At 43.0% G+C, this 13,393-nt stretch overlaps 1 protein-coding gene across 1 annotated transcript in view; it reads right to left on the bottom strand.

The window, feature by feature from the left end:
• The window catches only part of SYNPO2L (synaptopodin 2 like), a 118,480-nt gene extending 105,883 nt beyond the window's left edge, over window positions 1–12,597 (bottom strand). The window contains exon 1 of the mRNA XM_068258048.1: window positions 12,333–12,597. Within this exon, the coding sequence (XP_068114149.1) occupies window positions 12,333–12,437 (105 nt within the window). The 5' untranslated portion in view covers window positions 12,438–12,597. The remainder of the gene's footprint in view (window positions 1–12,332) is intronic.
• Between the last annotated feature and the right edge of the window lie 796 nt (window positions 12,598–13,393).

The following is a 13,393-nucleotide window of genomic DNA, read 5'->3' as shown; positions in this document are numbered from 1 at the left end:
CTGGAAGACTGCAGCATAAAGCATGATGTTAAACACATCATTCTTTTTTTTACTTGACAGAAAAAAACAAGGGGTTTATGCATTGTTTACAGTGATATGAAACTCAAATTTTATCTATGGTCTAAAGCATACAACAAATCGGAAAAAAATATGATTAGTTTTCACATTCCTGGAAGGGTTAATAGCTCAAACTTCTATTTCACTCAGAAGCTAGCTGATAAGATTGATGTTGTAATTCCAAAATTATCAGATTGTGTTGAGATGTATTAAGCTGAGTACAGTAGAGTTTTAGGAAAGGTTCTGCTGTATTCAGGAGGGAATCAGAGATCTTTCTCTTGTATTATAAACTGTCTTCCCGATGCGGAAGTATTTACGCATCGTAGTCTCTCACACTGCCCTACGCGCGGCATCACAGCGGCACGTAGGCGCACCTTGATGATGCGCAGAGATGGTCGCATCCACTGCTGGCGTGACTTCAACTACCCGCCCAGCTCATAATCAATTAGGGGCGTTACCTGGACTATTTAAACGGCAGGTCAGCAGCACCTGAGCAAAAAGGCGCAAGGTGTGACTCTGACATACTGCTGGTAAGTTTCATGATACTGTTTTCACCTCCACTTGCCTTCTAACCTGCCTTTTTATCCCTCATTTATTCCTCAAACCTGCCCTATTTATACTTCACTTGTTAACTCACTCTACCTAACCAACATCCTTGTTTTTCACACATTAGTATATTTTACACTATAAACACACGTTGTACGATTACTTTATTACCATCACTATATTTATCATCACTACACTTCCTACTCACATTAGCCAGTCTAGCTTCACCCCTCCCTCCAAAACCTCCTTTCACTCCCCCTATCCATACCCCCATTATACCTTACCCTAATTACCTTCCCTGCCAATCAAACCAAACTTCTCTCCCCCCCCTCCGGAAATAAAACCCAGCCCCCGTCTTCACACTTTCCCAGCTCAAACACACATACACAACAAAGAAATTGATTTGTATATTAAGCCTGTTTTGTCCGATCACACACCAATATGTGCTTTTTATTCCCAGTTGTGTACTCCTACTCTTACTGCCTGATGAAGCGGGTATAGACCTAGCGACACGCGTTGTGTTAAACCCCTGGCGTGTACCAATAAATATACCTTTGTTGAAATACACAGCTTTTTGTGTCTGCTCGAAGGAGGTAAGTCCACCACTGCCTCCTAAGCAATTTTAAATACTGGTTTTATCCTTTTGGCGCCTCTGTTCAGTTTATAATACATTATACATCCACCTTGGTGGAGGGGGATACCCCTTTTCTTCACGTCTACAAAGAGCGACTTCTTAATCCTGAGGGAGGACAGGTTAATCTCCTCACCTGCTTACACAGTGGTTGCCTGGAGGTAACCCTGGTTTGTGAGTATACATTTTTACTCTTTTTCATCATACCAATTGCCTTGACTTACTACACTATATTGGGCTCTCTATTCTCCTTTTTTACAGAGATCTTTCTTTGCTTCAGAAATTACTTCATTATCATTACAAGACAATCTGTTAATTTGTCCTGCAACAAGCAATGTAATCAGCTTGGCTTCAGTGAAGTGTAAAGGGAGCCATACATCAGGCGACTGGGCAGCCGATCGACCATCCGATTAGATTATTATAGTCAAAGCGGATGAAAATAGGTGCCGCCAAGTACATGCCCGACTGACAATGCGACCAATTCCAGGACGAAATTAGTTGCATAAGTTGATTGCACATGCTGCAAGATGTTGGGCCGACTTACTCAATCAGGTGAGCAGCGGTAACGGCATGCAATTTCAGGATGATTGACGAACGTGAGGAAACCCCTGGCACTGTCCCGCCTAATGTTAAATGTCCCCCCGATGCCCTGTGCAAGTTATACATTACCTGTCCACAGCCTATGCTTGTTGCTGCTGGCTCCGGACTGTGTACGCTTTCCATAAATGCGCGCCTCACATAGTTGCCTAGTAAGGGTGCGCGTATGACGTCAGACGTCATACACGTGGCCACGTTACTAGGCAACCACGTGGTGTGTGTGCATGAAGAACAGAGCCTGGAGCCAGCAGGGACAAATGGAGGCTGCAGACAGGTAATGTATAACTTGCACTGGGCACTGGGGGGGGGGGGGGGGGGATTTAACATTAGAGGTATAGCGTTGGGGCGGCGAGGCGGTCAGATGCGGCATCACAAGGCTAATTCCAGATCGATTTCAGCATGAAATTGATCGGGAATCAGCCTGCTGTGTATGGACAGCTGCAAGTTCTCTCTCTAATCAGATTCGATAAGAGAGAGATTTGTCTCTTTGTAGAATCTGCACATCATCGCTAGATGTATGGCTAGTGGCTACCTTAAATGTTCCCTCCAGTAATATTATATCAGTCTTTTTCAGTGTTATTACTATTACTTTTATGCTGTGTTTAATGTTTTAGGGCAATAATGCAATTTTGAGTTTCATACAACTTTAAAGGGAACCTGAGGTGGGGATCTAAATTAAAAAAAACAATGCTACCTGATCCAGGGGGCCAGGCAGATCAGGTAGCCACCATTCAGGATGCTCTCTGCCTGCAGTGGGTTGCAGTGGGTTAGTCTCATTTTTGTGACCCCTGGGGTCACAACACTGGAAGAAGATGCTCTGTGTCTCACACACAGCAAGCAGGGAGGCGGGGGAGTGGCAGGGGGAGCAGCCAGGGAGAGAAAGAGCTGCCCAATGGCAGCTAGGAAAGGCCTGCAAGAACGCCCCCAGAGGTCGTTTGAGCAGGGAATACCTCTCCTCCCTTACCCCTCGAGATTAGCGACAATTGCTTCTCACCAATTTGGGGGGAGTGATATAGCAGCACAGGTGGGGGGGGGGGGGGGGTCAGAGATTGGCGTGGCGGCGACCAAGAGGCATGTCCTGCGGAAGGGAACATGCCTCTGTGTTCCACCTGCCCCCCGCTGCACCACCTCGGGTACACTTTAAGGACAGAGCTGTGGATTCAAGCTTGTATAGAACTTTGAGCTAGGCGTGTCTCTAGGGGCTTAGTACCAGGTCACTGGCTCCAGATCTTGTCAGGAGTACCCGGGATATGAGGATTCAGAGTGCCCGCTGGCATTGCTGTTATAGTCGAGGCGTCCCCGCTGTTACTATAGTTGCAGAAGTGTGGAGTGCAGTGGGCGGATGCTTTCTAGCCTGGCTGAGATCACATGGGGCTGGACAGCCAGTGAGGCAGAAGTGGCTGCCATGTACTGCTCCTTATTTGAATGTAAAAGCTCAGTTTCAGCTGGAGCTCGGATGCTGCTGCGTGGGCTGTCCTGCTCTCTCTTCCCCTGCCTTGATAATGGACACTGTGTGACCTGGCAGGGGAGAGAATGTGAAGTGCAGCGGACCCAAGAATGTGAAGTCCAGTGGCCCCACCCCCCCTGCACCAGACATGAACACACACAGCATCCTGTGTGAACTCTGAATCCCCTGTGGCTGTGTAGCTAGTGGTAAAGCTGTGATCCTTGAGCATTTTTCTCCTCTCCTCTGTCATCTCGTGCTCTTTCCCCTCTCTCTGTCTGTTTTCCTACCCCCCTTCCATCTTGTCCAACACCCAAACAACACCCCCCCCCCACACACACACACACACACACACACCACCACCACCACCGTTTTTTAGTCCTCTTTCCATCCATTGTTTTTCTATCCCCCCATCTTGTGCTTCCCCCTGTTCTCCCTTTCCCCCTACATCTTGTGCTCCCCCGGAGATCACAATCTAATCCTACCATAGTCATATGCCCTACCATATTATTATTATGTATTTATATAGCACTGAAATCTTCTGCAGCACATTACAGAGTACATAGTCATGTCACTGACTGTCCTCAGAGGAGCTCACAATCTAACCCTACCATAGTCATAGTCTAATGTCCTACCGTATATTTATTATGTATTTATATAGCACTGACATCTCCTGCAGCACTTTACAGAGTACGTAGTCATGTCAGTGACTGTTCTCAGAGGAGCTCACAATCTAATCCTACCATAGTCTAATGTCCTACCATAATATTATTATTATTATTATTATTATTATTATTATTATTATTATTATTATTATTATTATTATGTATTTATATAGCACTGAAATCTTCTGCAGCACTTTACAGAGTGAATAGTTCTGTCACTGTCCTCAGAGGAGCTCATAATCTAATCCCTACCATAGTCATAGTCTAATATGCTACCATATTATTATTATTATTATTATTATTATGTACTTATACAGCACTGATATCTTCAGCAGCACTTCACAGAGTACATAGTCATGTCACTGACTGTCCTCAGAGCAGCTCACAACATAATCCTGCCATAGTCTAATGGCTAGCACAATATTACCACCAGCCAGACCTCATCATCACCACCAGCTAGTCCTCAGCATCACTACTAGCCAGGCCAGCATCTCTGCAGCATAATAGCCAGCCAGGCCTCAGCATCATCACCATCCATGCCAGCATCATCACCAGCCAGGCCTCAGCATCACCACCAGCCAGGCCTCAGCATCACCACTCAGCATCACCACCAGCCAGGCCTCAGCATCACCGCCAGCCAAGCCTCAGCATCATCACTAGCCATGCCAGCATCACCAACAGCCAGACCAGCATAGTATCATCACCAGCCAGCATAGCATCACCGTAAACCCAGCACAGCATAATCGCCAGTTGAGCACAGCGCCCAGGCCAACTGAGGATAAGACAGAAGCCAGGCTGCCTATTTATGTGAATTGTTGCGTATTTATGAAATTTAAAGGAGTTATCAGGCTAAAATTCGTAAAATGAGCCTTACTGTGTCTGCGTGATGCGCCTCTGTCAATCATGGCCACATGTGCCGTGGCAAACTGCACAGGCACAGAACTACTGCACCTGCGCAGTTCACCGTGGCCCATGTGGCCATGATTAAAACCGGCGCTTCGCACAGACACAGTAAGGCCGGCCCCGCGGTCGGCCTGAATACCAATCACAGAGCCCGGGAGAGCAGCGGGGAGAGGAGGGGTCGGCGTGGGACAGTCGGCTACAAGGGGCTGGAGAAAGCCCCAGGTGAGTAAGGCTCATTTTACGAATTTTAGCCTTATAACTACTTTAAGCCAACCCATGACCACACCCATTTTCCTGCTGCATGGCCACACCCATTTTTTTGCTGTGGTGCACTAGGCGCTGCACATTCTCTCTCTTGGTGCCCAGGGGTTCCCCAGATCTCCCAGAATCATAGCAATGCCCCTGCTGTGAGCCCTAGTTTACATTGCTCAGTTGCATTGCAGAATAGTTCTGCATGTCAGTTCACTGCCCATACAATTGTATGGGTCTGTTCACAGTACAGTGATGTAAAGATCATGTTAGTCTTGCTGCGTGCAGGTTTTGAATTAATTGTCTATGTCCAGTCTCCATTGCAGTTAACACATGTTAACACGTGTGTTATGCAACTGACCATTGTGAATCCAGCCTTATACAATTTTTTGTTTTTTTTTGCTGGTCATCTTTTCTCAATGCATAAAGAGAGGAAATAACAAGATAGAATTACCTGGCAAGTTACGCAGTACATTTTTTGCACACTTGCATAAGCGATATACTTCCAATGGTTCCACAAATGAAAAATGTACTTCTTGTATTTTGGGTCTGTGATCAATGTGAAATAGTATTACTATTGTATGCCAAGTATTACCATTATTTATATTCTATTATATTGAGATGCTTTTATGTTAGGATCCTTAGTAGAATATACTAACTATATTCAAGTTCTAATTTATAATTTTTTTAAACAAAGTATCAAAGTTTGATGCCACAACAAAGCAACCAAATCTGAGGATATCTTTAGCTCTGAATGACTTTGAAGCAATGGGAAAGTACAAGAGTCAAAGACAATGATCTATAGAAAGATCTGTTGCCCAGTGTCAGATATTTGAGGCCGTGAAGAAGACACAACCTCCTGGTCTATATTAAGCACAGGATTTTGCCTATTCTTTCCTTGCAGTATAAAAACAGACTAATAAAGTAATCAAACCACATCACTTGTTTTTTTCATTTTATAAACCTGGCCGATAATGCAAAATTTTACATTGTAAAGATATATCATACAATTTGTGTAAATGCATGAATGTAGCTAATGACTGGTTGTTGCATCTGCCAGTTAGGCCTAGGGCCCACAAGACATCGCTCCTGTGCTTGCAATCGCTTTGTGCGGCATTTTCCTGCGCATTTTTCACAGCAATTGGAAGCGTTGTACAATCTACTGCTAGTAAACGTACAGTGCATTAGATTAGTGTTTCTGTGTACTTGTTTGTATTGATTAAAGTTTCAAAGCGAATCTTAAGGGAAAACTAACTTATGATATGATGTATGTGTCATACAGCTAAGAAATAGAAAAAGAAAATTAGTAGCACAGATATGAGTCTCGTATTGTTTCCAGTACAGGAAGAGTTAAAAAACTTCAGTTATCTATGTAAAAGAGCTTTTCTGAGCTCTCCGACCCAACTTGGGACTGCTACAGTCCTGTTTTCTGAAGCACTTATCTCAACCTGTCTTTCACTGTTTCTTGTTTGTTTACGTTTTTTCTGCCAGGAAGTTCAAAGGGTCATACGCTCTGCTCTGTTTCATCATTTAAAATATAGAGTGTAATCTGTAAACTGCAAATATTAGAGAATGATGCAATGTTATAGAAAAAAAGCTATATAACTGAAAATAAAGATATGAGACTCTTTTCTTTTCTACTAATGTTATATTAATTATCCGTACTACACATACAATTCATTATATAAGGTTGTTTTTTCGCTTCAGTGTTACTTTAAGTACCTGCCTGGTCTCCTGATGTCAATTTCCACCTGATTCATGTGCTTAGCCCCACCTCCTTGCACAAAAGGTCAAAGGCGCTTCTCTATCTCCAAGTAGCGCTCCTATCTTTTGCATTGATGCACAAAAGGCGTTTCGCTGCACATTTTCCACATCAGCTGGAAGCACTGTACAATCTCTTGCGATTGTACAGTGTTTCCGATTAGAGTGTTTGTTTGTGGTTGTTTGTTTTAAATAAAGTTTTAAGTATCTGCCCAGTCTCCCTATGTCAATTTCCACCAGCCTCCAGCACTTAGCCCTGCCCCCTTGCACAAAAGGTTATAGGCGCTTCTCTATCTCCATATAGCGAAACGCCAATGACCTCCTCTGAAACCCCCTATGCAATGGCTGGAGTGTCTGGATTTTGTAATGGTTAAGGGCTCTGCCTCTGACATGGGAGACCAGGGTTTGAATATCAGCTCTGCCTGTTCAGTAAGCCAGCACCTATTCAGTAGGAGACCTTAGGCAAGTCTCCCTAACACTGCTACTGCCTATAGAGCACGTCCTAGTGGCTGCAGCTCTGGCGCTTTGAGTCCGCCAGGAGAAAAGCGCTATATAAGCGTTTGTCTTTGTCTTTGCAATGGAAATCAGGATCCTTGATTAACAAAATCTGCATGCAGCAGATATCTCAATGCAGTGGAGAGATCTATTAGCCACTGTACAATGGCATACAATACAACACCATAAAATTACTACACAGTCATTATCACTGGCATTATTGAGTGGACGTTGTTTAGAGAACTCTTACACTTCACAACGTTACTTGTGAAATACATACAGCAGGATTAGTGCTCACTAGTTACCCTGCCCTGCAATTCCCCAGTACTCCCCACTGCTGGGAAAAGTTCTAATTTGGATTGTTATGGGAAAATAACTACTAAATGAATGGTCACTCTGATGATGACAACCATGCAGACTGGCCATCAAGTCTGTCATTGCAGTGCATAGTTAGAGGTCATCTTCTTCAGGGCACTGATAGACGTAAACTGGCAGTACCACTATGGACCCACCTGAAAGTCAGGACAGCTGATATAGAACTGTAATGAAACTGAAATGTAACAGACCTATAGTGGAGACACAATATTTATTTTTTAAAGTGCCAACATTGCATAACTAAGAGATCTGTAGATCTTCTAGCGTTCTATAGTGATGTACACAAAAACTGCATTGCTGTTATAAGGTCCACCCACCCCTCTACCAGTATCTTTAGAGTTGTCAAGGTGACCAGTCAAAGATTTGATTCTGAAAGCATAACTATTAAGTATAAAGGATTGAAAAAGAAACAAATAGCACCTAAAGCCACTAAGGCAGATTTCCCATCATTATGACCAGCAGACCCACAAATGCACACACAGTACATTGCTAACTGAGCTCTGTATCTTTAAAGTGAGGTCAAAAATAATAATAATAAGCATTACTAATTGTAGTACTCTTCTAGTGAGGCAAAAAAAAAAAAATCAGCTACATTTGAAATTACCTGGGCTCAGAAATCTACACAGATTTAGCACACCACAGCAAGTCTGAAAGAGACTCTGTAACAAAATTTTGAGTCTTATTTCTTCTATCCTATAAGTTCCTGTACCTGTTCTAATGTGCTCTGTCTAACTGCAGCCTTTCCTAGTTGCACAGTGGCTGTTATATGATCTAATCTTCTCTCCTCTGTCGGCTCTGTCAGGCTGAGGCAGTCAGGCTGGAATGTGCTGTGCTGCTTGTGATTGGGTAGAAGCTATACACACCCTCTCCAGGCCCCCTGCACACTCTGTATGACTCACACACTGAGCTACTCTCCGCGTATCACTTGCTATGTCTTTTGTTTGTAAACATTGCATAAAAATGGCAATTACAAGCCAGGATTGCAGCAAGGAGTGGCAGAAACAGCACAGAGGGGCCCAGGAGAACATAATGAATAGAATGATATGCTTTTTATTGTAAGAATTTTAGAGTACAGATTCTCTTTAAGACCATGGAGCAAAATCTCACTCTCAGACCCCAACTCCAAAGCATTAACTTCATTTAAAAGTTAGAAGTCACAAAGTGAAGGTGCTACTGAGCGGTTTCCTCTTCTTGGAAGAATCTACTTGCTTGTTGTCATGTTAATCCTTTCCCTTTAAATATGGTCCACGTTATTTACTCAGAACAAAAATGTAGACCAGGTATTCTGACTTTGCTCTGGATTTACACTTTGTTCAGAGTCAGTACCTTACTGAAGCTATAGGATCAGCATCAAAGCCAGGCCAAAAGATTCAGCAATGGCAGATCCAGCACACCGGCCCATTCCAGCTCTGTCCTGTCCGCTAAACCGCTTGTTAATGCTTGTCAACGCTCGTGTTTACAAAGTAGCACCGACCCGCTTGGGCTTTGGCAGAAAAAGCCCAGCCCAAGCGGGTCAGTGCTACTGAGCAGGTACAGTACAGCCATCCTTCAGGGGTCTTAGCACTGAATGGCCTGGCAGAGGAGAACGGGGGAAACCTGTGGAGGACATAAAACATCACAGGTTTACTTTAAAGGCAATCTAAAGTGAAATAAATGTGCCCAGTTTAACTTCCACAGGGCTTCTTCAAGCCCCCTGTAGTCCTCCTGGTCCCTTGATGTAGTTCCGCTGTTCCATTCAGCAGCTGTCCCTTCTAAAAACTTCTTAATAGCCCTCCCGAGGCCCGGAGTGTTCTGCACTTGCCCAGTTCATAAACATTTCAACTGCGCACGCACTAACTGCTCCAGGCCGCAGGGGTGCGATCGAGGAGGCGCACAGCCGGGCCATGCATGCACAGTAGCCTGCGACTGGCCCAGTTAGCCAGCTTTCAGAGGGGGACAGCGGATGAATGGAACAGAGAGGAACAATGGCTGGGGACCAGGAAGCTACAGGGGCCTGGAAGAAGCCCCAGGTAAGGCAGGCAGCCCTGCTGATCTATTGAGCTGCAGTAGTGTCTGAATAACGTCAGAAACAAGCAACTAATCTTGTCAGATCTGAAAATAATGTCGGAAACACCTGATCTGCTGCATGCTTGTTCAGGGTCTATGGCTAAAAGTTTTAGAGGCAGAGAATCAGCAGAACAGCCAGGAAACTGGTAAATAAATATGGCAGCCTCCATATCCCTCTCGCTTCAGTTGTCCTTTAAGTAAGTATTTGACCTGTAATCGTGTTTGTTTGTTTTTACTCTTTTATGGGTTTTTTGGGGGTTTTTTTACTGGCATTTACACAACAGACGTTCCAAAAGTGTATAAAAGCCAGTAGCTGCTTTCGATTTGTTCATTTGTTATACTTTACAAAGAGAAAAAACAGGTATATACGCTTTAACAGGAATGGCAAACATGCATGAATTGTTGTTGTGATGGTACACTACTGGAAAAGTTTGAGAAACACTGGAAACCGTCATATCAGCCAATCAAAATTGGATGTTTGTACCACGCTTTAGTAAGAGGCTGTGATAAACAACACAATATACCTGCATTACTGCACTGATTTAAGCCATGTTTTATAAATACTGGCCACTGCTATGTCTCTGACATTGTTTACATTGAGAAATTAGACATTGGTAGCCTGTACGTCTCCATACGCCATGCTTTCTGAAGTGCTGATGCTGTTTCCATGGGAATAAGGAGTGAAGATACAGAATTTACAACATGGCATAAGCTATTAGAAGCAGATATTGCAAGCTGGGAGCAACACACACTGCAACTAGTTTAAAATCAGTATAAGCAGAGTAAAAAGTTAACACTGAACATATTGGAGGTGACAGGGTAAATACTGCCTGATTTTAAGACATTTTAACAACACTTAAGTATAAGAACACTAAAGCTAGCTATACAGTGGTCAATTATGGCCTGATATGCCAGTAAAACTGGAAGTTGATCAGATAGTGATCAATTCCTACGTTCCTACACAGGGAACTCAATATCAATAGTTTATAGCAGAAATCTATTGAACCTCTATCAAATGGCAATCATTGTACTGCTAAATGCAGTGCAACCTTATGGGCCATCGGTCCTGCTCTCTCTTCCAGCCAATGTTCCAAAATGATCGATTCCTTTCTGAAAAGAATCAATTCGGAAGAAATCATTTCCTACCACTGCATACACTACCCATCAATTTACAATAGATTCCAGCAGGGAATCTACTGAAAATCTATCAAATTGCAGAGTTGCACTCTTCGATGCAGTACAAAGCTATAGGCCATTCATGTGTTAATGCCCCACCCCCAATTGTTTTACATTTTCCAACCTGCCCGATCGATTCTCTCAATCTTTTTTTTTCTTTTTTTAACGGATCAAAAATCTATCAATCTGACACTTTGGGAAATCAATTCCCAGCAGATGAATTGAATCAGCAAAGAGTCGAATGAGAAAATCGATTAGTGTATGGCCACCTTAAGACTTTAAAATTCAAGAGCACTGTTCTAAATTGGACAGAACTGCACTAGACATTCCCTATACAACAATATTCAGGCTAATCAGCTGCAGCTCACAATCACAGTTTTCAAGTAACCAGGCATATGAAAGAAGACACTGATAGGTTGATCTGAGCAAAAGCTACATATTTGCACAAATGGTCCTCTCAAGTTCACCCTATGGCTTCTCTAAGTACACAAGCGTGGAAGGAATATGCAGCTACTGATGTCTGAACTCCTGGCCTGCATGTTTACTCCAGGTCACTGACTCTGCATATAGCAAAGCTATGGGAAACCTGTGACAGTCAGGGAGCTTAAAGTTTCTAAAAGGGTCAATAATTAGCAAGAGCTTCCACATTATTAACATGAGCACTTTAATAAGCTGTCACTTCACACAGGTAGTAAAACTGACATTTACAGACAACAGAAGCCACCTGAGCCTGCACATGTCAGCTCCTGGCTCTAAAGAGAGATTTGGTATGTTACTCTGTTATTAACTAAATAGGCTTACAGAGGGTGTAGTCTGAAGCTGTAGATTCCAAGCAAAAACCCAATACTTCCATACGAATCTCTCATAGACTACACATTAAGGATTCACTCCAGAATTTAGGGGAATTCTTGAGCTTTCTAGTCTACTGTTCCTGAGCTAACAGATCACAATACCATGTAGTAGCTTTAACTGCATCTTTTGCATTAGTACAATTTAACAAAATACAGTATTAAATTGGAACCGTTGGATCAGAGAATTGCAGAGTTTTTGTTTTTTAAACAATGGTGCTACTGAGCAGCTTTCACTTGGCAGGACCCTTGTGCTAGGAAATAAAGTCTGGGCCACTAAGCTATATTGTGTTTTGTACTTATTACAGTACATATGTGCAGCAGCTGCACTGGTTTTGGTACATGTGGATATGTATCATTTATAAAAAATCTTTTACAGTTAGCTTGTCCAGGACATATCCCTGCAACTAAAGTGTGAACAAAACGAGTCTATTCTAAACAACAATTAGTGTGACACAGGAGTTTGAACTGGGTTGTTGCAAAGTCATGTAGTGCGGCCACTTGGCCTTGTGGTGTCAGGCCTTATGATAAGGGTGTACCTTTGACACAAGGAGAGGTAAGCTCTTCTCTGATCCTCCATTCAGTCGGAAGCCCCAGGGACCCTCTCCGGACAAGTTGATGAGGATATGGTCGTCGTTGCCCATGTTTGTATGTTCTGTTCTGCAGGACTAACTAAATGATCTCCATCACATCTTCTCCTTTCTCCTGTATCAAGTGTACACAAGCAAACAGCAGGACAGTGAATCCTGGCTGCACTGAACGCTTCTGGTAGCTTGGCCACTTGTTACGATGAGTCAGTAACACTTCTGGGAACAGTCCAGTGGCGTCCCCAGCACTTGTCATGTCAATCTTGCTGTCCTCTACTTATCAAAGTCCCTCCCTTACTTTACCCCTTCTCTGAAAGCAGATCCCACCTACTCCTCTGAGAGGCCTTGTCACACAAACTTTTGATTCAGTCTATTTATAGCTGCATCTTTCTGAACTGTCTTTCAATTATATTACATTTTTACACCGTCAGCCTCCACCTGTTCACATTGTTGGAATGCCACTGCTAGAATCCTTTTAGTATTGTTTGCAGAGAAAGGAAGACCATACCTTCTGTCACCAACTAATAAAATAAATGTTTAGTTTTGGTTAAAAGTAGTATATCATGTTCAAGTGAAGACATTCTGCCAAAACGGCTGCACCACTAAGTAATTATGCAAAATAACAATGTTTATTCAACCACAATAGTCATAATTGACAACAAATGACTAAACCCAACTAAAAAGTACATATAACCACGAAAGATAACCTCCTGCTCGATCATAACTGCCTCTCCCTCTCAGTGATCCCTAGCAGCTGCACATGAGAACTCAATCTGGATTAGTTGATCCAAAGGAAGATATGATATAGACCCGGGTCTAAAATTGATCAGATATGGAAATAAGTCACCAAAGTGCCAGTGCAAACCAAATTGATAGGATAAACAAATAAATATGCTCAATAAAGTGATTTCCCGGTAATTCTATATATAATACATTTTTAGACCTAAGTCTACATCATACCTTCCTTTGGATTGACTGATCCATATTGAGACAAGGCAAGACAGCCACTCAAG

This window comes from Hyperolius riggenbachi, chromosome 10 (genome assembly GCF_040937935.1).
Source record: "Hyperolius riggenbachi isolate aHypRig1 chromosome 10, aHypRig1.pri, whole genome shotgun sequence".
Lineage (NCBI taxonomy): Eukaryota > Metazoa > Chordata > Amphibia > Anura > Hyperoliidae > Hyperolius > Hyperolius riggenbachi.
This window is presented reverse-complemented; position numbering and strand designations above follow the sequence as displayed.